General features: G+C 44.0%; 1 protein-coding gene across 2 annotated transcripts in view; it reads left to right on the forward strand.

Annotated features, from left to right (window-relative positions):
* Positions 1-8,229, forward strand: part of ITGA5 (integrin subunit alpha 5) — a 377,970-nt gene extending 369,741 nt beyond the window's left edge. For both annotated transcript variants that reach the window (XM_086964803.1, XM_086964795.1), the window contains exon 30: positions 3,131-8,229. In XM_086964803.1, coding sequence (XP_086820929.1) covers positions 3,131-3,214 — 84 coding nt within the window. In that variant the 3' untranslated portion in view covers positions 3,215-8,229. The remainder of the gene's footprint in view (positions 1-3,130) is intronic.
* The last annotated feature ends 9,705 nt before the right edge of the window (positions 8,230-17,934 follow it).

Below are 17,934 nucleotides of genomic sequence, written 5' to 3' on the forward strand. Positions count from 1 at the left end.
AGACTCGGACTTGCTTGATGAAAAGTCGCCAGATTGCTGGAAGGGCTTTGAGGCAAGTGGCGGAATGGCCCATTCCTCAAATGCTGCAACATAATGCAGAGGCTTGGGGGGTAATTGTGTTCTCTCTGCCCTAATGAGAGATTAAAAATCCTGCTGCCAGTAGAGGTTGTACTCAATAGCGACTGCTACGGCCCAGGGGTGATGGGGCGGGGGACAGAGGAATGGGAGGGAAATTATCATTTTAAAAAATGTGCTTACCTTTTCTCTGCTGACTGTAGCCGCTGCCTTTTCATTCTCCATTCTCCTCTCCACTCGGCAGGAAGCACCCAGTAGGCCAGAATCCCCTGGCCAATCACAATGCTGCCTTAGCAGCTTTGTGATTGGTCTGGGCGCCATGGTTCAGCGCTCAGACAGGGACTGGTAGGCTCTGCATGTTCTCCACCAAGGCTGTAATGTAGCCTGGGTGGAGAACATGCAAAGTGTGCATGATGCTTTGGCCAGCCTGAGAGGCTTGGTCAAAGTGTCATTTGCACTTAAGCCAGCACTTCTTCCCCTGTGACATGCGGGGAGCCCAAGCCCCCCAGCTTAAGCTGAACGCAATAACGAACGTTATTTTATTTTTTGCATTTAGCTTGCACCTGAAACAGTGGGACAGCGCTCCTCCACCTTAACGGAGGAGCCTCCACTGGTTGTTCTAACTCCGAGCCTACAAGCTAAGTGTGTACAGAATACAAGTAATAGACGGGCGAGGAAGCGCTTCCTCTAGAGTTTTTGGTGACAAGATATAGAAAAGTGGGCCAAAATGAACACATTGTAGTTTATTGTAACATGACATACGAGAGGTGAATGTTCACTGACCCGCCAACCCATCGGGCACACAGCAGCAGATCTACATCTGAGTGTATTGATGGCAAATCTGTAGCTCTAACTTTAAAGCCACCTGGATTGGAAACACTCCTTGCATCCTAGAGTTGGCCTCCAAGGTAGGGTATGAAAAGAAGAAAGATTGGGCTGGTAATCAGAGACTGGTGATACAACAGCTGATGGGGTAGATTGTGGAGTTCCTATTGCATGTTTGCAGTGTTTGATTGCATTTATTTGAGGTTCGATTTTCAGTCCATTTAAATTTTTTTAAAGTCTTCATTGTATCACTAAATTGCAGCATTTCCATCCAAATGAGATTATCAGAGCCTATTCTGGCTTTGATTGTTGTGAGCATGAACAGCTTTTTCTTAAACTATATGTAAATTAAGTCTAGTGACCTGATGATACACCCTTCTCCAAACACCACACTCCATTTAGTAAGGCATCAGATCACCTCAACGCTTTCTACACCCCACTGCTATTTTAGCATGTGTGCTGTGACAGGAAAAACTCCTCCTCAGACACTAGTCCATTATTGGATTCTGATGAGTGACTGGAGCAGTCCATCCTCTGTCTGTGACTGGAGGTACCCACGCTACTCCATGGTCCATGATTCTCTTAATTGTGCGACGTGGTAAGTCCGCCCATCGCCACAGTCCTGTTACTCTAATACAAGGCGTGATCGGAAGGCCCTGCCCCTTTCCACAGTCCCTCCCAGTTAAGGGACCGTGATAATCCGACGAGACGTCTAGCTGCAGAAAGACATCACTCTTCAGTCTTTCTGTTCTGATATGAGGTGGCAAACACAAGGAGATGATGGACGGAGCACTGAAACTTTTCAGACACTTGCCCCCAGTCACAGATCTGGGTTGAATTAGTCATTGTTCTTTCGCTCCCTTCGCCACCCCAGTTCAGACACCACTATATGCAACTCAGTCTTGACCCTGTGCCTCATGGGAACAGTCCAGCCCGAACTGCCAAGCCATGTCTTCCCTGGACCGGAAACGAGCATCCTGGGACTGGTTTTGGGCTAACAGACCTCATCAGCCAGGCTAACTTGAATCCAGTGGCAAAGTGAGCCAGGGACCCACGTCTGGGCATACCCTGTCAACTTAGGCCGTACAAAGTAAACACAAAGAGATGATGGACGGAGCACTTAAACTTTTCAGACACTCACCCCCAGTCACAGATCTGGGTTGAGTCCACGCTACTCCACGGTCTATGATTCTCTTAATTGTGCAACGTGGTAAGTCCACCCTTCGCCACAGTCCTGTTACTCCAATACAAGGTGTGCCCAGAAGGACCTGCCCCTTTCCACAGTCCCTCACAGGTAAGGGACTGTGAAAATCTGACGAGACGTCTAGCTGCAGAAAGATATTCATCTTCAGTCTTTCTGTTCTGATATGTTGTGGCAAACACAAGAAGATGATGGACGGACAGCTGAAACGTTAGACACTCGTCCCCAGTCACAGATCTGGGTTGAATCCATCGTTCTCTAGCTCACTTCACCACCCCAGTTCAGACACAGCTATATGCAAATCAGTCTTGACCCTGTGCCTCATGGGAACTGTCCAGCCCGAACTGCCAAGCCATGTCTTCCCTGGACCGGAAACCAGCATCCTGGGACCGGTTTCGGGCTAACAGCCCTCATCAGCCAGGCTAGATTGAATCCAGTGGCAAAGTGAGCAAGGGAACACTCACCCTGGCCAATAAATAATGTCATGTAACTAACATTATTCTCAAACTTCCACACAGGCTACTAAGTTCCTTTTCGACACGAAAATGCCACTTCAGTTTTAATTTCGCTGTACACATTGAGACTGGAGAAGCTTTCATACTTTACAGCCGTTACTGGTCTGTTCTATGTGATGGGCGTACCCTCCTTTCCCCTCTCTTCCACTATGACTTGAAAAGTGCACCCCACCCTTTCACGGGCCCCTGCCGTCACCAAATAAATTGGTCACCAATCAATCCTACATCACAAGCATTAAACCAAAACCTGGACCTAGAAGAAGGAAACGTGTAATACTCCTATTCTCACGCCAGATGGCAGCAGAGTACATAGCATACAAATTAATAATACAATTATAAGTTAGAAACGGGGTGCTTCTTGTGAGGAACGTTTTTTTTCATCCTTTACAATATTCTCGTTTTTTTGCAGAACCATCAATTTGCTTTCGCCCCGCAGAGCAAATTCATTGTGAGGGATAAGTGTTTAGCGTTTCTTGCAGCATCTAATGATTTCTTTGCTTTTGTTTTCCTGTAGGTTGGATTCTTCAAGCGCTCCCTGCCTTACGGCACCGCCATGGAGAAGGCAGAACTGAAGCCCCAGGCTACATCCGAGGCCTAGAGCGAGGCCTGTCCGTGTTACTGTGTTGCCAAAGATGCCTTAAAAACCGAGCAGATGAGACGATGCCAATGATCCAAACCGAACTGGGACAGAGGGAGCCACGTTGGTTCCTGCCTGTTTCTAATCCCCATTTGGGGGGACCACTGGGCCCCCGAAAGGTGGACAGAAACTAAACAATTATGACTGCAGCATTTGGGTCGCTGATTTTATTTATGCCGTGGGAACTTGACACCTCTTTTTATCGAAGTGAACTGCTGTGCAGAAAGTGAGACATTCTGAACTGAGGGGTTGTCTGTGTCCCCGCACATCCCACCCCGTTTCCCCCACGCAATTCTACATTTCCACGCGGAGCCGGAAGATTTTCCGCAGATAAATCCGAAGAAAGCCTCCAATCAAGGAGCTGCTGGCCCCTCGCGCGGCAGATTCACCAGCACCTGCTTCTTCTGGGGTGCTGGGAGTGTTGCGTTATCAACCAGCTGCCGCCAGTGGCGGGGCGCCGACGGACCGCAGCACTGTATGGAATGTTCGAGGCTGTTCCTCAGCTGCTCTCTGAGAGACAGCGCGGTGACGTCAGCTACCTGAAGTCTCGACGTGGAGACTGTTAAGCACAAGTGAAGTGTTAACCTGCCGGCCTGCGGACCAATATCCTGTAGGCTTTTTTTGGGGTGTTTTGTTGTGGAAAGTTACGTTTTCAGCCTCTTGCGGAACTACACATCAGTGTTTGATGGTATCGGCAGAGTGCTTCCGCTTAGAGGTCCATCAGGCAGAGGACAAATCCTTACAGAACTCTGGGCTGGGATGATAGTGTTGTCTTGGATATTCTAATATGCAGGACACTTTTTTTTTCCTGAGTGAGATTCTCGGAGCGCCTGTTGTCATTATGTAGCATCTGCTGAAATGGGGCGCGAGGACGTGTCAGGTAAACAGTCTCCTGCAACGTCTGCAGCATTATGTTGAGATGGCGTTGTGGCTGTTCTAGGTGGACATGTTTTCTGGGGGGTTTTATTATGATGGGCGTTGAATGCAAGTGAGTTACTGATTGCGAGACTGTGGCTATGACAGTTTTGTTGCATGTGGCCACTTTGTGTCGCATAATACTGCAACTGTTGATCATCAGAGACCCCTTTTCTCAAGGGCTGTGGTTCATATTCTTTCCTAACAACTGTGCTTACAGAATATGTTGAAACACCGGTCTGCAGATGGATGTGCCGCCTTGGGTGAGAACCAAGAGCAGCTTTCATCAGGTGTCTATTGTATTTATGGAGATATATAGTATGATTTGCCCCGCCCCTTGAACTGCATTATTCCCACAGATTGTCATTCATATGTTGCCTTGTATGCATCTTGGTGATCTCCTCTGGCTTGCTAAATTCAGGCCTTAAAAGGAGTTGAAATTGAAGACTAATTCTATTGTGGGTGAAAAGGCTTATGATCTGTACAGCTCCGACTGTTGGTTACGCTTTGCACCCGGAATGCCTTATAATAGCCTTCTTCCACTTTGAAACCCAAACTACTTTTCTTTTCTTGGTAGAGGTTACTGTAGCAAGACCCTGCAGAGCCCTCTGTGCCCTGGCAGTCTTTCTCGCTAAGTGTATTAGATCTGTGCCAGACTGATGCAACATGCTTAAGTTCCCAGTGAAGCATGGTATCCCTCGGCTTTGAGAGGCATGTTATTTTATTAATGCAAGAAGGTTAACGGAAGAAGGAAAAAAAACAGCAAATTAAGTGAGCTTCAAAAAGTTCAGGGGCTGTTAATCACTTAATGTGTTCTTTTGCCCGGCTCTTTTGCTTCTGCTCTGTTTTCACAGAGCCGCCGTCCTTGCTTTACTCTTGAGAATGTATGAGAGAGTAATGTACCATTCCAACAGTGACCGATCCAGAGTGAGGAATGTACCATTCTAGCAATGACAGACTCGGAGTAGAACTGAAAGGACTAAACTGAGTTTCCTCTTTGGTGTGGAGTGTGGTTGCTGCAATCCTCTAAAGCGAAGTTGTTTAACTGACCTTTCATGGCAGCGTGTTGGGAGTCTGACCTTTCATTAAGCATGTTTAGACTGGTAAGATGATCACTGTCTGTATACAGTGCGATAGACATGGCCAGTGCGGGTCAGTGTGTTGGAGTTGCACATCGCCACTACTGTGGTTTTACTTGAATACTGCTGGTGTGGTCTCTTCAGTATTTCCCAATTTACAGGCTTTTTTGGCAAGTTTGACTAACCCTTCAGTCCAATGTGAAGAGCTGTTTGAATATTTTTTTAAGTTTCTAAAAAGTTGTACTAAAAGGGCTGTGGGCCCTCATAACAAGTTTCCATTCTCCATTCCTTTCCAGTATCAGCATTATTAGGCAATCCTTGTAGCGAGAACCCGTGCTCCACCTCACATGTAGGACCCTGGTCTCGCTTTTTATTCAGTTTGGTATGGGATTTGGGTCACTTTGTAGATTGCTCACACTTGTTCCATTCTGGGAGATGTAGTCCTGGGTAGGCTTCAGATGGTGAATGGATGCTGGAATGGTGTACATATGACAGTACACCATGGGGATTTCAAAACACTCCGCAAAGATGAAAGAATGAAACTTCTCTGTAGAAATCTACTTGAGTAACAGCCTAGCCTTTAACATAAAGTCCATCTCGATCTATTTAAAAGAACAGGTGAAACTTCAAATAGCAGGCTTTTTTTTTAATGACTCTCAAAGACCGTGGCATTCCTGTAGTTATGAACTCATTTCCTATGAAGGTTTATATTGCCATTTCTCCCGCTCTCGGAATGGAGGTTTAGTTATAGGATATGCATAACTTGGACGTTCAAAAATCCATTTTGAATTATTCATACCAAAGGATTAAATATGTTTTTTTAAATCTCATCTTAAAAGCCAATACCTATACACTTTCACATTGCAATATTTTAGTACAGCAGAGGAATGGGTGTTAGACATTTCAGGTAATATATGTTCAGTGTCTGATTCTTTTGCAAGTGGCACCACAACAAGTTGCCGTGGCAAAGGCTGGTATGATACAGGAAATAACAAGTTTTTCACAGTAGCAAAGGCTTTCCAGATCCATCGGCCACATAGGTGGTGGATAAAAAAAAAAAACTACAATCTGATGGTTTGGCTTTCGTTTTTCAAGTTCGAGTGTAATCTAGGAGGCAAGACAGATCCTTATTCTTAAAACACCCCACTTAATGGAATTTTAATGCCCCAGATTTTAAAGGAAGTGGGTGCAGTGTGTGACACCACACGGGCTCCCCAGCCCTTTCTGTGTACCATCAAACTGCTAGCTATTGGTGCAGTTACATTTTACAGACCATGTCTCCTTATAGCCTGGGACTTTCTGGTCCCATCATGCCTATACAGTTGATGGCTCAAGCAGAATGGTATTGGTGTAGCCCTATTGGTTGAGTGCACTCTCGGCACCCCTTGTATAAATCTGGTTGTTTTAGGCGAAATTAATAGTTGTGTGGTTGTAGTATGCTATGGGCAGTAATCAACCAAGAAGGGTAGGGGCCTTTCTTGAGTGGCAAGGAGCGGAGCACACAAGACTTGCAACAACTTTGAATTATTTTCCAACTTTTTTTCCATTATGATTTTTGAGACTTCTCTTTTTGCCTAACTGTGTTTATTTAAGTTGCAGATCTTTCATTTCTACTTTTTCTGTCTTTTAAATGCCAAAGACTGCAGGGACGTTAAAGCCATTTCTATTCCTCCAAAAGTCCGATTTAAGTTTGTGACTTAAATGTTAAAATTGAGCACTGATTGAGAGTGGTGGTCCTGGAACGCTACTCCACGGATAAAAGAAAGAAATAAAGAAAAACAGATATCCTCACATGTGGGATACAGATAGGGTTTTAATTTAAAATGTGTTGCACGTGCAATATTGTTATGTAATTTTATTGTATTTTTTACATTTTGTTTCTCTTGCTTATGATGCTAAATGATTGGCTAATTTGATACCATTGGTTTTCTCGGTTATTGCCGTTACCAAAACTCCATTCTTATTGTGCTGGTTGTTGTGATGGTGAACAACAAAAAAGACGAGTTTATCATGCACTCTGAGTAGTTTTATCGTGCTTGACGTAACTCGAAACTAATTTTTCTGGAAAAAGTTTAGTACAGCACATCGCAACATACCTCTTGAGGGCCTAATGAAACATGTAATTGCCATTTGTTCATTCGATGTGGCATTTAATTGACCAGAGATGTGTTTGAGGCCCGTGGGTTATCAACTAAAGTGGCTATGTAGGGACCCGCTAGAGTATTAGATCCTGTGCTTGGGGTTTTTTCCCTTATTGTCCCCATTATAAAATGACTATAGGACCTTGAACCTTATCTAATGCTTCTCCTGGATGGCCATTAGTTCCTGTTAGTTACCACTGCTACAACTGCGTTTTAGGTCTTATCAGCTTGTGCAGAACTCTTGCTGAAGGGCCATGGGGGCTATCGGGGAGTTAACAGCTCTGATAGACTGCATGGTCAGCACTCCTCAGGAAGCCACAGCGGCAGGCCCTTAATGGTGCTAAAGGTGCTGTGTTGGAGCTACATTCAGAAATGGGGGTCCTGCTGCTGTGTAGAGGCCTGTCTTTGTTGAGCAGCTAGCCTGTTTTAGAATCCCTTTTTAAATTTGATATTTAAAACCGGGTATCAATTTAGCTGTGTAGCCTCGTGTGGTTTTTTTCTGCTTCTAAATGACAGTGGAATTGTATGTATGTTAATTTACGTCGAAATTTGAAGTTGTGCTTGCTCTGCTCTCCAGGCTGTTTCCTGGTCAGCGTTCTATGCGCTTCTCCCATATTGGGTGATGTTTCTTATCTTGTAATTCTTATTTTTGCTGTCATGATTTTTCTTTTCTAAATGTTTAATTGTTTCACTGTTAAGAACTGGTGAATAAGAGGGGTTGGTGGGAAGTTCATGGATGCAGAGGGTTGAAGGATACCAGCAATCTGCTACTAGTGCTCTGTAGGTGTCCTGTCAACCCATGTGATTTGAAGGAAGTTGTAATAAAACTGTTGAAGGAAAAGCTGTGTGCATCTTTGGTTTGCTTTGCTGTTACTTTGCATTTGGGGTTTGTTAATGTGTCCCTTGACCCAGTATGTAACAATTCAAGCAGATTTATCGCACTGAATAGTATATTTTGCAGTGTTCTTTTTGCAAGGCTCTGGTATCGCATGCACTAGTGACCGGTCTGCAGTAATATATATTTTTTCTAAATAAGATCAATCTATGCCATTGGACTTGTGAATGTGTAATCCAAGACAATTACTTGCTCAAGTCTGATCTTCACATGTGTTGAAAGTGTAGTGGAGGGCATCGATCTTCCAGAGTACCAGATCGCATTACATACTGTCATGGAGATAAAAATGGCTTGAGTCACTGAAGTGTCGATAAATATAATGGTAACTCGTGCATTTCAGCATACAACTTCTGAACTAAGGGGAAATGTTTCTTTTGGCGGGAGAGATCTAGCGGGATGTTTGTTTGTTCAAAGAGGGGAACTCTGAAACCAACAGACTCCCGCTTGTGATTGGTTAACTGGTGGCTGCGCAGTGGTGGCTGCGCAGAGGGTACTGTTGATTATACAGTGGGATAAATCTTTCATATGTTGGTCATCAACCCCAGTGTCTGGCAGTGACCTGCACTTCTAACGGTGTCCAATCTATAACCAAGCCTTGCTCCCACGTGCAAAGCCACTCCTTGTAACAGCATTGAACTCTGCCACCTTGATTAGGAAGCTATGGAAGGGAATCAAAAGGTTGAGCATCAGTCATTCGCATGAGGTGGAAAACTCCAGTAAAAATTATTTGTGGAACCCTTCTTTTGCATCGAAATGTCTGCCATCTTTAAAAAGCATTCTCTTATGAAACTCCACTCTTTGATGGGGTAATAAATGTCTCGATACTGCATGCCCTCTCAGCCATTCTCCTTGGAGCAATACAGCAGCAATGGTGTCCGTACCTCAGAGTTTAAAGATGGGCGCTGCAAAAGCTATTTTTTTATACTGCATTTAGTGTGCGGGTGCAATGAAGGATGTAACCCAGTGATAATGCCCTGCACAGTTGACTACAACTATTACGCCCTCCCATCCCTCTTAGACGATCTAGCAATTTTTTGAAGAAGAAAATGAGATTGTATATAGGAATTCAAAAACGTTCAACTTGTCACTAAATGTTACCGCCCAACTAGAAAGTGAAAACATGTGACCCTTTTTTATGTGAGTTGAAAGATTTGAAAGGACTATACAGAAAACGAAGTCTGGGTCTCCATCAGACCCAAGCCTCCTTTTATTTTGCATCCTGTGTCTAAGGAAGTGGTCGTGGTGCTCTCTCCGATTTGTAACTTGTCACTCATCAGGGCAGGTACCAACTAGCTGGAAACATGCCTTGAAAAACCACATTTCTAATGTCCCAGTTCTAAGGAGTTTCTGCCCCAAACCACTATTAACTTTTCCTTCCAAACTATCAGAAAAAGAAGTTGACAATTTTCTAAATATACTGATTCCTCTGCGTTATTAAACCCATCAAAATCTGGTTTTAGGACCTTAATTAGCACAGAATCTGCTCTGTGATGGTCTCAAACACACTGCGCAACTCTTGACGAGGGAGGTAGAACAGTCCTAATTATGTTAGAGTTCAGCACCATCTTTGATACAGTAGAAGGGGGTCACACTCCTAACATAACTGCATGTGTAGTATACATGGCAACTCACTAGCCTGGTGTCAGAACCCCTTTCAGGGGCCATGGGGCAAACAGGAGATAATGGTCCCAACTGTGGGTGGTTGAGGCCTTTTACTACTAATGTCCCGGAGCCTGACTTACTCTGGGTCCCAAGCAACTGGGCCAAGTACCCCTTCAGAATCTTAGGAGTTCCACTCCAACTCTTCAAAGTTGTGTTCCAGTGCCTATAGAGCTAGGAGACTGAACAAGTCCCAGTGGGCCCTTTGGCCTGGTGATTACGTTTACCCGCTCCTGCTCGGATTGCTCTACTAGAGTCGACGTAAGAGGTCCGTAGTCGTGCTTCACAGAGGTATGAGTTTAGTAACAATGGGGTAACCCAGTATCCCTCAGAACCTGGGCAGTCATATACAAAGATGCAATCGGTTCTGTCGGTTAAGTATTCCTTCAAGCAATTTGTATCAATCTAGAGATTATTCATAGAGAGACCAATCAATCATAATAAAAACAAACATAGAACCATATAGGGTATTACTAAGAGCTTTTATAAATTTCATCATTCATAAATACCCAATTTACATTTGCAAGGCTGTCAAAAAGATATAGTTAAATATAGCAAGTGACAAGGTGAAATTTGGTGCTCCGTGATTTAGTGATGGTGCGTAATATATACAAAGTGGTTGGGGGTTGGAATGGAAGGATGGCCAGAAGTGCGAGTATTTCAGGTAAGTCTGCGGACTGAATAAATGAGTCTCATTGCAGAATCCTTCAACTGGTCCAAGAATTAGTATGTTGACTTTTCAATCCAGAGTCTGCACTACTGCGAAGTCAGTGTGGGTCTTCATCAGGACTGGGATAGTGAAAGGACAGCCTGTAGGTATTAAAATCAATGGTAAGGTTTGTGTTTATGTGGTGCTGTACTTGTTTAATTTAGTACAAACTTAGGTACTGACTCACCTAGGAGGGCTCCGGCAGGCTCAGAGAGTATCCCAACATATATTTCTTGGGTAGTAGGGCTAGTATCTAGCAGTGGCCGGAGTAATCCTTCACCAAGTACAACCTCCTACGTAAGGCTGTGGGGAAATGGGAGCAATGATTATTGCATTGTCCCTATCCCTATTCGTAATTTATAAAAACATATTCATCTGAAAACTCACCTAAATTCACTTCAGTGCTGAGTATATACTTCAGTGGATGGACCGCATTTCAAGAACAGGCTCTATGGGGAAGAGGATTCATTTAGCCTCCCCTGTTTAGTATTAACTCAAATTGTACATGGGCACAGTGAGGTTTTACTGGCCTGCTCACCTTCCGTTATTTAAGTACCCGTCTGGTTTGTACTTCCCAAGTCGGGCTTATTCATAAGTATGGCTCCTGTGTAAAAAGAATCCAAATTAGCCTCATCTGTTCCAAGTTTTAAAATTCAGACTGGGCAAAGCGGGGGTCATACCCGATACAATTGCCTGCTTGCCTTTAATTATTTTCGAGTTTGGATCATAGCCGTCAAAGCCGTACTGATTCTGCCACTAGATCGGCTGTGAATCGGGTTTGCCAAAATAACCCGTCTCAACCTGCTTGACGTGCGTGAGGACGTTGTAGCGTGGCAAAAGCGTCGGGGGGGGGGGGGGGTTGCTAGGCAACGTGCTCTGGCATAGCCCCTCTCTTCGTCATGAGTTGCTTGGCAACTCTTCTGGGCAGATTAGGTAATGCGACTAGAGTTCAAGTCTAGTTCGAGTCTGATTTTTAAGTGTAGATAGTTTTATCCTCTTCCCGGTCCTGAAGAATCGTGAGTTATCTTACACAACGCGAGAAACATGTCAACCTTTAATTCTTAGTAACGGCCACACTAATAGGAGACATTATATCCTGATGAGTGCAGTGCTCACTGTTTGTAACTAGGGCAGGAGACCCCCAGAATAAAATAATCGACGCTAGGTACTCTAAGCCCTATCGTAATCCACCTACACATCTACATCTTTCTGGCCCCACACCCGCACTTCAACATACGGCTGTTGGATAAAAGATCTCAGATAAAGTGCCCCTTTTAGGTGAGCCAGTTTGGTATTGCACCGCTGACCCAACGAGGAGCAGCCCATATGATGAAGCATGACACCTGAAACGGTGTGTGAGGGCATTCAAATCCAACCAATGGATTCCCAACTGTAGAACGCACGTGGTTCAAGTGGGTCCTAGCCTTTAGTTTTGACTCCTTTCATTTCTTTCTTCTCTCCCCCTTCTAGAGGAACAGCATAACACCACTTTGTTGATCCCTTGACAGGATCTCCTGTTTATGCTGGACCTCCCACTCCCTTGTGAGCGGAAAAAGCCCCACAAGATCAAACACAGGAGAAGTGGAGCCATTACAGCCCTCACGGGGCTCCCCTTCAGTCAAAGACCTTGTGGCCGGAGAATGCAGGGAGGCTAGGCTGCCCCAACAGCCACCACAAGCTTTCCCAGACAGACCCCGCAAGGTCTGCAACCTGTGCCTCCAGAAGGACCACAGTGCCAAAGACTGAGACCTGCACAAAGTTTGTACAGAAGAAGGCAAGACTGAGACCGCGTTTGGCACACCACACCATGGTAGACACCCAAAGGAGGCAGTAGACCCTGAACGACCTTGGCCTATCCAGTGAGGAAGAAGAGAATGTCAAAGAAAATGTTATTGGCGTCAAGAAGCTGAAGGTCAAAAGTAAAGTGGTGAAAGATGCCGAAAAGAAACGGCAGATACATCAAAAATACAGAAAAGTGCAAAGGTCATACTGCAGGCATGACAAGACATTTGATAATCTACTTTAGCATTAATTTATGTTGCCACCCACATTTCTGCGATGTCCAGGTGCTGCAGTGTAGAAAGTGTACAGTAGGATGTGCCCTCCAAATGTCAATGTAAGGTCTGTTCTGCCGCGTGGTAGACTTGGAGTGGTATTCCTATCATAAGTGTTTGGAATGATCAAGTTCAGGTTCATGCACCACATTATCGGAGTTTCCCTGGGCTTCGAAGTATGCAACCCTCAGTTGTATTACCATTCATGGTGCAAAGAGACCTCTGCTTTAATCCGCATCACTATACCCTTAGGTTTGTTGTTCCCAAATTATGGAAACTGCCCAGGGAAATATCTAGACTGGAGTCAAATCCCTTCTTCTATCAGATGGGTTTTCTGTAGAAGGATATTTACTATTCTTTTAATTTGAAACAGTTTCGGCACTGCATTACTTTTGAGGAGAGAACTGATCCTAAATATTCAGGGTCAGAACATTAAATGTTGCCATGAGAAATGTGAAAAAATCAATCATACGGGCATTTGCCTTTCCTGCAGTGGTTTTATAGCTAATAAAACAGTCTAATAGGCTACAATCATGACACCCTACCCACATATGGGTTGTGCTCCGTTCTCAACTACATCAGGCATACAACTGAACATATGGAACATAGTTGCCCTCAGTGCGTATTGTTGGAGTTGAATGAGTGTCTAGCTGCTTCATGAAAAAAAACTAAACTTTGTTAAGCCCCCAAAGTAACACTGTCAGTAGGTTTATATGGGGAATAGCAACCTCAGCATTGACTAATGGGAATGCCTACATTTTGGGATGGAAAAAATTATGCAAAAACTTCTCAGTAAACTGTAAAATATGTAGGGCAAAATTTGCAGCGGTCTATCATTTCCCGGGGCAAACCAGTGCATCCGCTCATCCCAGTGCTTCAATTATTTGTTCTGTCCGTTGAAATGTTCTGCTGGCCTGTGCTTCTGGCCCCAAACCTGCCTTCTCCCCCTGACCCAGACTCCTTGCTTGTTGCATGGAGGTGAGTGGAAATGGCTGGGGTGCGATCCAAATGCGTCTCACACATTAGGTGTTCTAATTCAATGTCTCAGATCCAGGACTCGCAGCATCACTTTCTCCACCAACCCACAAGTGCTGGGTGCTTCTCGTTTATCGTGTTACAATATTCAGGGTCAGGTGATGCATGTGGGGCCAGACTCCATCTCCTTTACTCCACAAGATCTCCTGGGGACCACATATTAAACCAATTTGTTTTGTAATCATAACACATTAACAATTTTTCTTCAGATATTTCTGAAGTTGTTGTAGGCTAAGGCCGTTCTATCCAAAGCTAATGATAGCGCATGGTGCAGCGGAAAGGGGGAGGCTAGCTAACTAAGGCAGAGTGTGTAATATTTACACCACACGATCAGCCTAAAAATCTCGATTTCATTAGACTGAATTTTGGCCCATATCAACATCTGGTCCTATGACAGATCGTCGAGTTGACAGGGATTTGGCAAAAGATTTACATGAATATCCCCCTCATAAGGACCTAGAACAAAGGGAATATTATATAAACCACTCTATATACAAATATATATATTTACAAATGACGACAAACTCAGTTTCTCTATTACTTTGCTTTTATCTATTTTTCTTTGAAAGCATATGGAATGGTCAAACACAGGTACAGTATTCAATTAAAGCAAACACAAGGAGATGATGGACAGAGTGCTGACACTTTTCAGACTTTCACCCCCAGTCACAGATCTGGGTTGAATCCATAATCGTTCTTTAGTTCACTTCGCCACCCCAGTTCGGACACAGCTATATGCAACTCAGTCTCGACTTTGTGCCTCATGGAGCAGTCCAGCCCAAACTGCCAAACCATCTCTTCCCTGTACTGGAAACAAGCATCCTGAGATCGGTTTCGGGGTAACACCCCTCATCAGCCAGGCTAGCTTCAATCCAGTCCCAAAGTGAGCAAGGGACCCACGTCTGGGCATACCCTGCTAACATACCCTGTTACCCCAAAACTGGTCCCAGGACACATCTCCTTGTGTTTACAGTATTAAATGAGAACCATCACATGAGAACTCAAATCGGTAATTCACATACCATCTCATTTAAGGCTCATGAGTGAGTGGATAGAGTTAGAGACAAAAGTGCATTATAACTAGGTTAAGGCAATTACAGAATTTCATACAAACCTAAGAAAACAATAGCATAGCATGCTAATAGCTGGAAAAGCGTACTCTCTGGCCGGAAGAGAAAGCTGGGGCAATCCTCACAAAGGTATGAGGAGCAAAGTTAAGGAGTCCGTTTCAGACAGCATCATCTAAAGGATCTCAAAGAAACAGCTCACATGAACGTCTTGTACCGAAGTCTCTCTAGCCGTCTAGTTCTGTTCCACAAAAACATGGTTATACCCTAAAGTTTAAAGTCCATCCCTACTATTGTATCAAAATCTGGGAAAGTCTCTCTACTCATTGGTTTAGAAGCCTAGGGTGTTAAGTCACACCACTTCCGTCTCTCTTTTCTCTTAAAACTTCCTTGTTTATATTCATGTGGTCATCATAGTCCTTCAGCAAAGGAAATCAAAATCTTCTCCTTCCTCGACACATGCACATTAGAAAAAAAAGTTGTAGTATTTTACCAGCACAGTTATCTACAAAACTAAATTTTTCCTCGAACAATAAGAAGTTTCACTGATACTCCGAACACGTAGCAGCCATCCACAAGAAAGCACACAATAGTCATCTATGAAGAATAAAACACATTTTTCTGCATTTCTACGTTTTAAAACAAAATTAACCCTAATGGCAGCTTTGAAGCCTTCTTTGTAAAGCATGCAGTTTTCTCTAGGAGAAATAAACAGATTCAGTTATTTGCTCAAAATAAAAGCTCAATTTCATTTTTCATTTCAGTCTTTTATTAGTCTAATATAATCACAATCATTTTAAACTATTATTCTGTGTAATTAATATTGCTTAATTAAACCTAAACGCATTCACATTTGCTCATGAAAAGAACCTCTTTTTCCCAGACCTATCTTATTTTATTTTCAAAATCTAAAGGTCAATAATGCTTTTCTTGGTTAATTTCAAAATCTTTCTTAAGGATTTTCACACAATGGGAAGGTTAATCCGAGCAGGTTTATTTACGGAAAAACCTGCTACCACATTAACCATACTTTGACATTACCTTCCTCATCAGTCTTCCTCGTCACAGCCTTGATTTAGGGGCAGTTTGTGTTCAGGGCACAGCCTTCGCTCATAGAAAAAAATCCTCACCCAAAATGGTGGCGTGACAGGAAGTTCCTGTCACCTGATATGTAAGGGTGGGGTTAACCCAGATAACATTCTGTTTTATCTTCTGTGTCCGGATGCAAGCACTCATAGAAGTCATCTTTATTTGTTAAATAGATAAATTTGTACACTTGTTCATTGATTTTGAACTGCTATAGCGTCCGGAAATGTTGTTTCTACCTGTTCCGCTGTCTCCCACGTTAAGGGAATGGGAGTGGCTGTTGAGTTTCTAGAATACAAAGAGTTTGTGCTGTCATGGCCTGCTCTAGAAAAATGTGTTTTGTTTCCTTCTTTGCCTCTCTTCCGCAAATCCGATGCTAAGCGATTAGCAGCTGCATTTTTTTTTGCATATTTCGTCTTTCCCACCTCGGAGCGGGATTTTTGGGGAGGCTTGATTCTGCCATTTCCATCTTGTTGCTAAGCAATGTAATGAATGTGGATGGAACCAGTTGAACCGTCCTTCGCTCCTCACTGTGTCTAGATTCTAGGCAACAGGAAACGCAGGATACTCCTGTTATAAAGGGGCAGTTTGCATTTCCCTACATGTCAATATTTGTCAGGTGATTGCAGACAAGGAGGGAGAGCAAGCAATAAAACTGAGTGAAACTAGTCTGGTTCAAAGTTTGATAGACTGGCAGACCCCTCAACCTCACGAGAGCCTGTTGGATTGCAATTTGATGTCCTTTAGGCTATGATCAGGAAGGCTGTGGATTCAGCTTTCGTTGCAAGGGAGGGTCAACCGCCGAAGATTCCTAAACTCTTCTCCCATACTGATCCAGAGTCTGATGGGTCGGATAAGGAACAGGGGGGACGCTTTATCAAGGAGGCTAAATTAAAAACTAACTTTTTCTCTCTGTATGGTCAGAAGGAACCTGATGCTGTTCCCATCTATAAGGCTATATGAAGGCTTTTGTCTAGGGAATGGTCTGTGGTAGAGAAAATTGGTTTCCAGAAGTTATCCAGTATTGGGGTATCTTTCATAGATTCACATGCCTGAATCATTGCCCGTTGCCGAGGTGGGAGCCCCACGGAAAATACAAAAGTAGTGCCAAAAGTAAATAATAGTAGCAGTAGGCCCCAAAGAAAGGGCCTGAGGCCTAGATCTTAGCAGCCTATCTACATCATTATGCTAAAAGAACCAAAACATGGTCAAACCAATCAGCTATCAGCACCCTCTAGAACACTCTCAGCAGAGCCCGTTCTCCTCAGATTTTCACTGCATGTCGTGTGGAAGCGAGTCTCCCTGAGTGCCACTCAGTTTTTTCTTCATTTATTCCATGATGTCTGACAAGAAGGCCTTTTTCAAGCCCAGCAGAACCTGCAACAAGAAGATTCCATGTTGATGACCAACATAAGGACTGCATCTACTGCCTCTACCCTAAACATGAGGCAAAAGATTGCAAACTTTGCTGTACCTTCCCTACTAAGACTCTTAGGGATAGGGAGGCAAGAGTGCTGTTGTGACTTAAATCCTCTTCGGCTGACTAGGATGATGGAGCCTCAACCACCAGCAAGAGAGCTAGATCCCAGGACAGCTCTTCGAGTGAGGGGAGAAAACACCATAAATCTTCCCACTCTACTTCTGGCCCTTCTCACTGGACTCCTCTCATCTCCTCTGGGCCAGCGCATTCTCCTCAGGCCTCTGCTCTCAAGGACTCTAAGAAGGCTTCTACAAAAACGGAGTAAAAGCCTTTCAAAATCTCTGGCTTTCCCTCCTTTGTCGATGATTTTTGTCACTACTTCTGCTCCTTCATCGACGGAGACTGTCTCGATGACGTCTATCACCTCTCTTATACTGTCAACGAGGATTACTATCCTGTCCAAGAAGACCGTCATCGAAGAATCATCGACGCTGACTTAGTCGACGAGGTCTTCGTCGAAGTCCACGTTGACGTCCATACCATCGACAAAGCCTCCACTGTCGATGAGAGTAGAATAGTCGACGAAGACACAGTTGTCAACTGCCCTGTCGACGACCCCAT

Source organism: Lissotriton vulgaris, chromosome 1_1, assembly GCF_964263255.1.
Source record: "Lissotriton vulgaris chromosome 1_1, aLisVul1.2, whole genome shotgun sequence".
Classification (NCBI taxonomy): Eukaryota; Metazoa; Chordata; class Amphibia; order Caudata; family Salamandridae; genus Lissotriton; species Lissotriton vulgaris.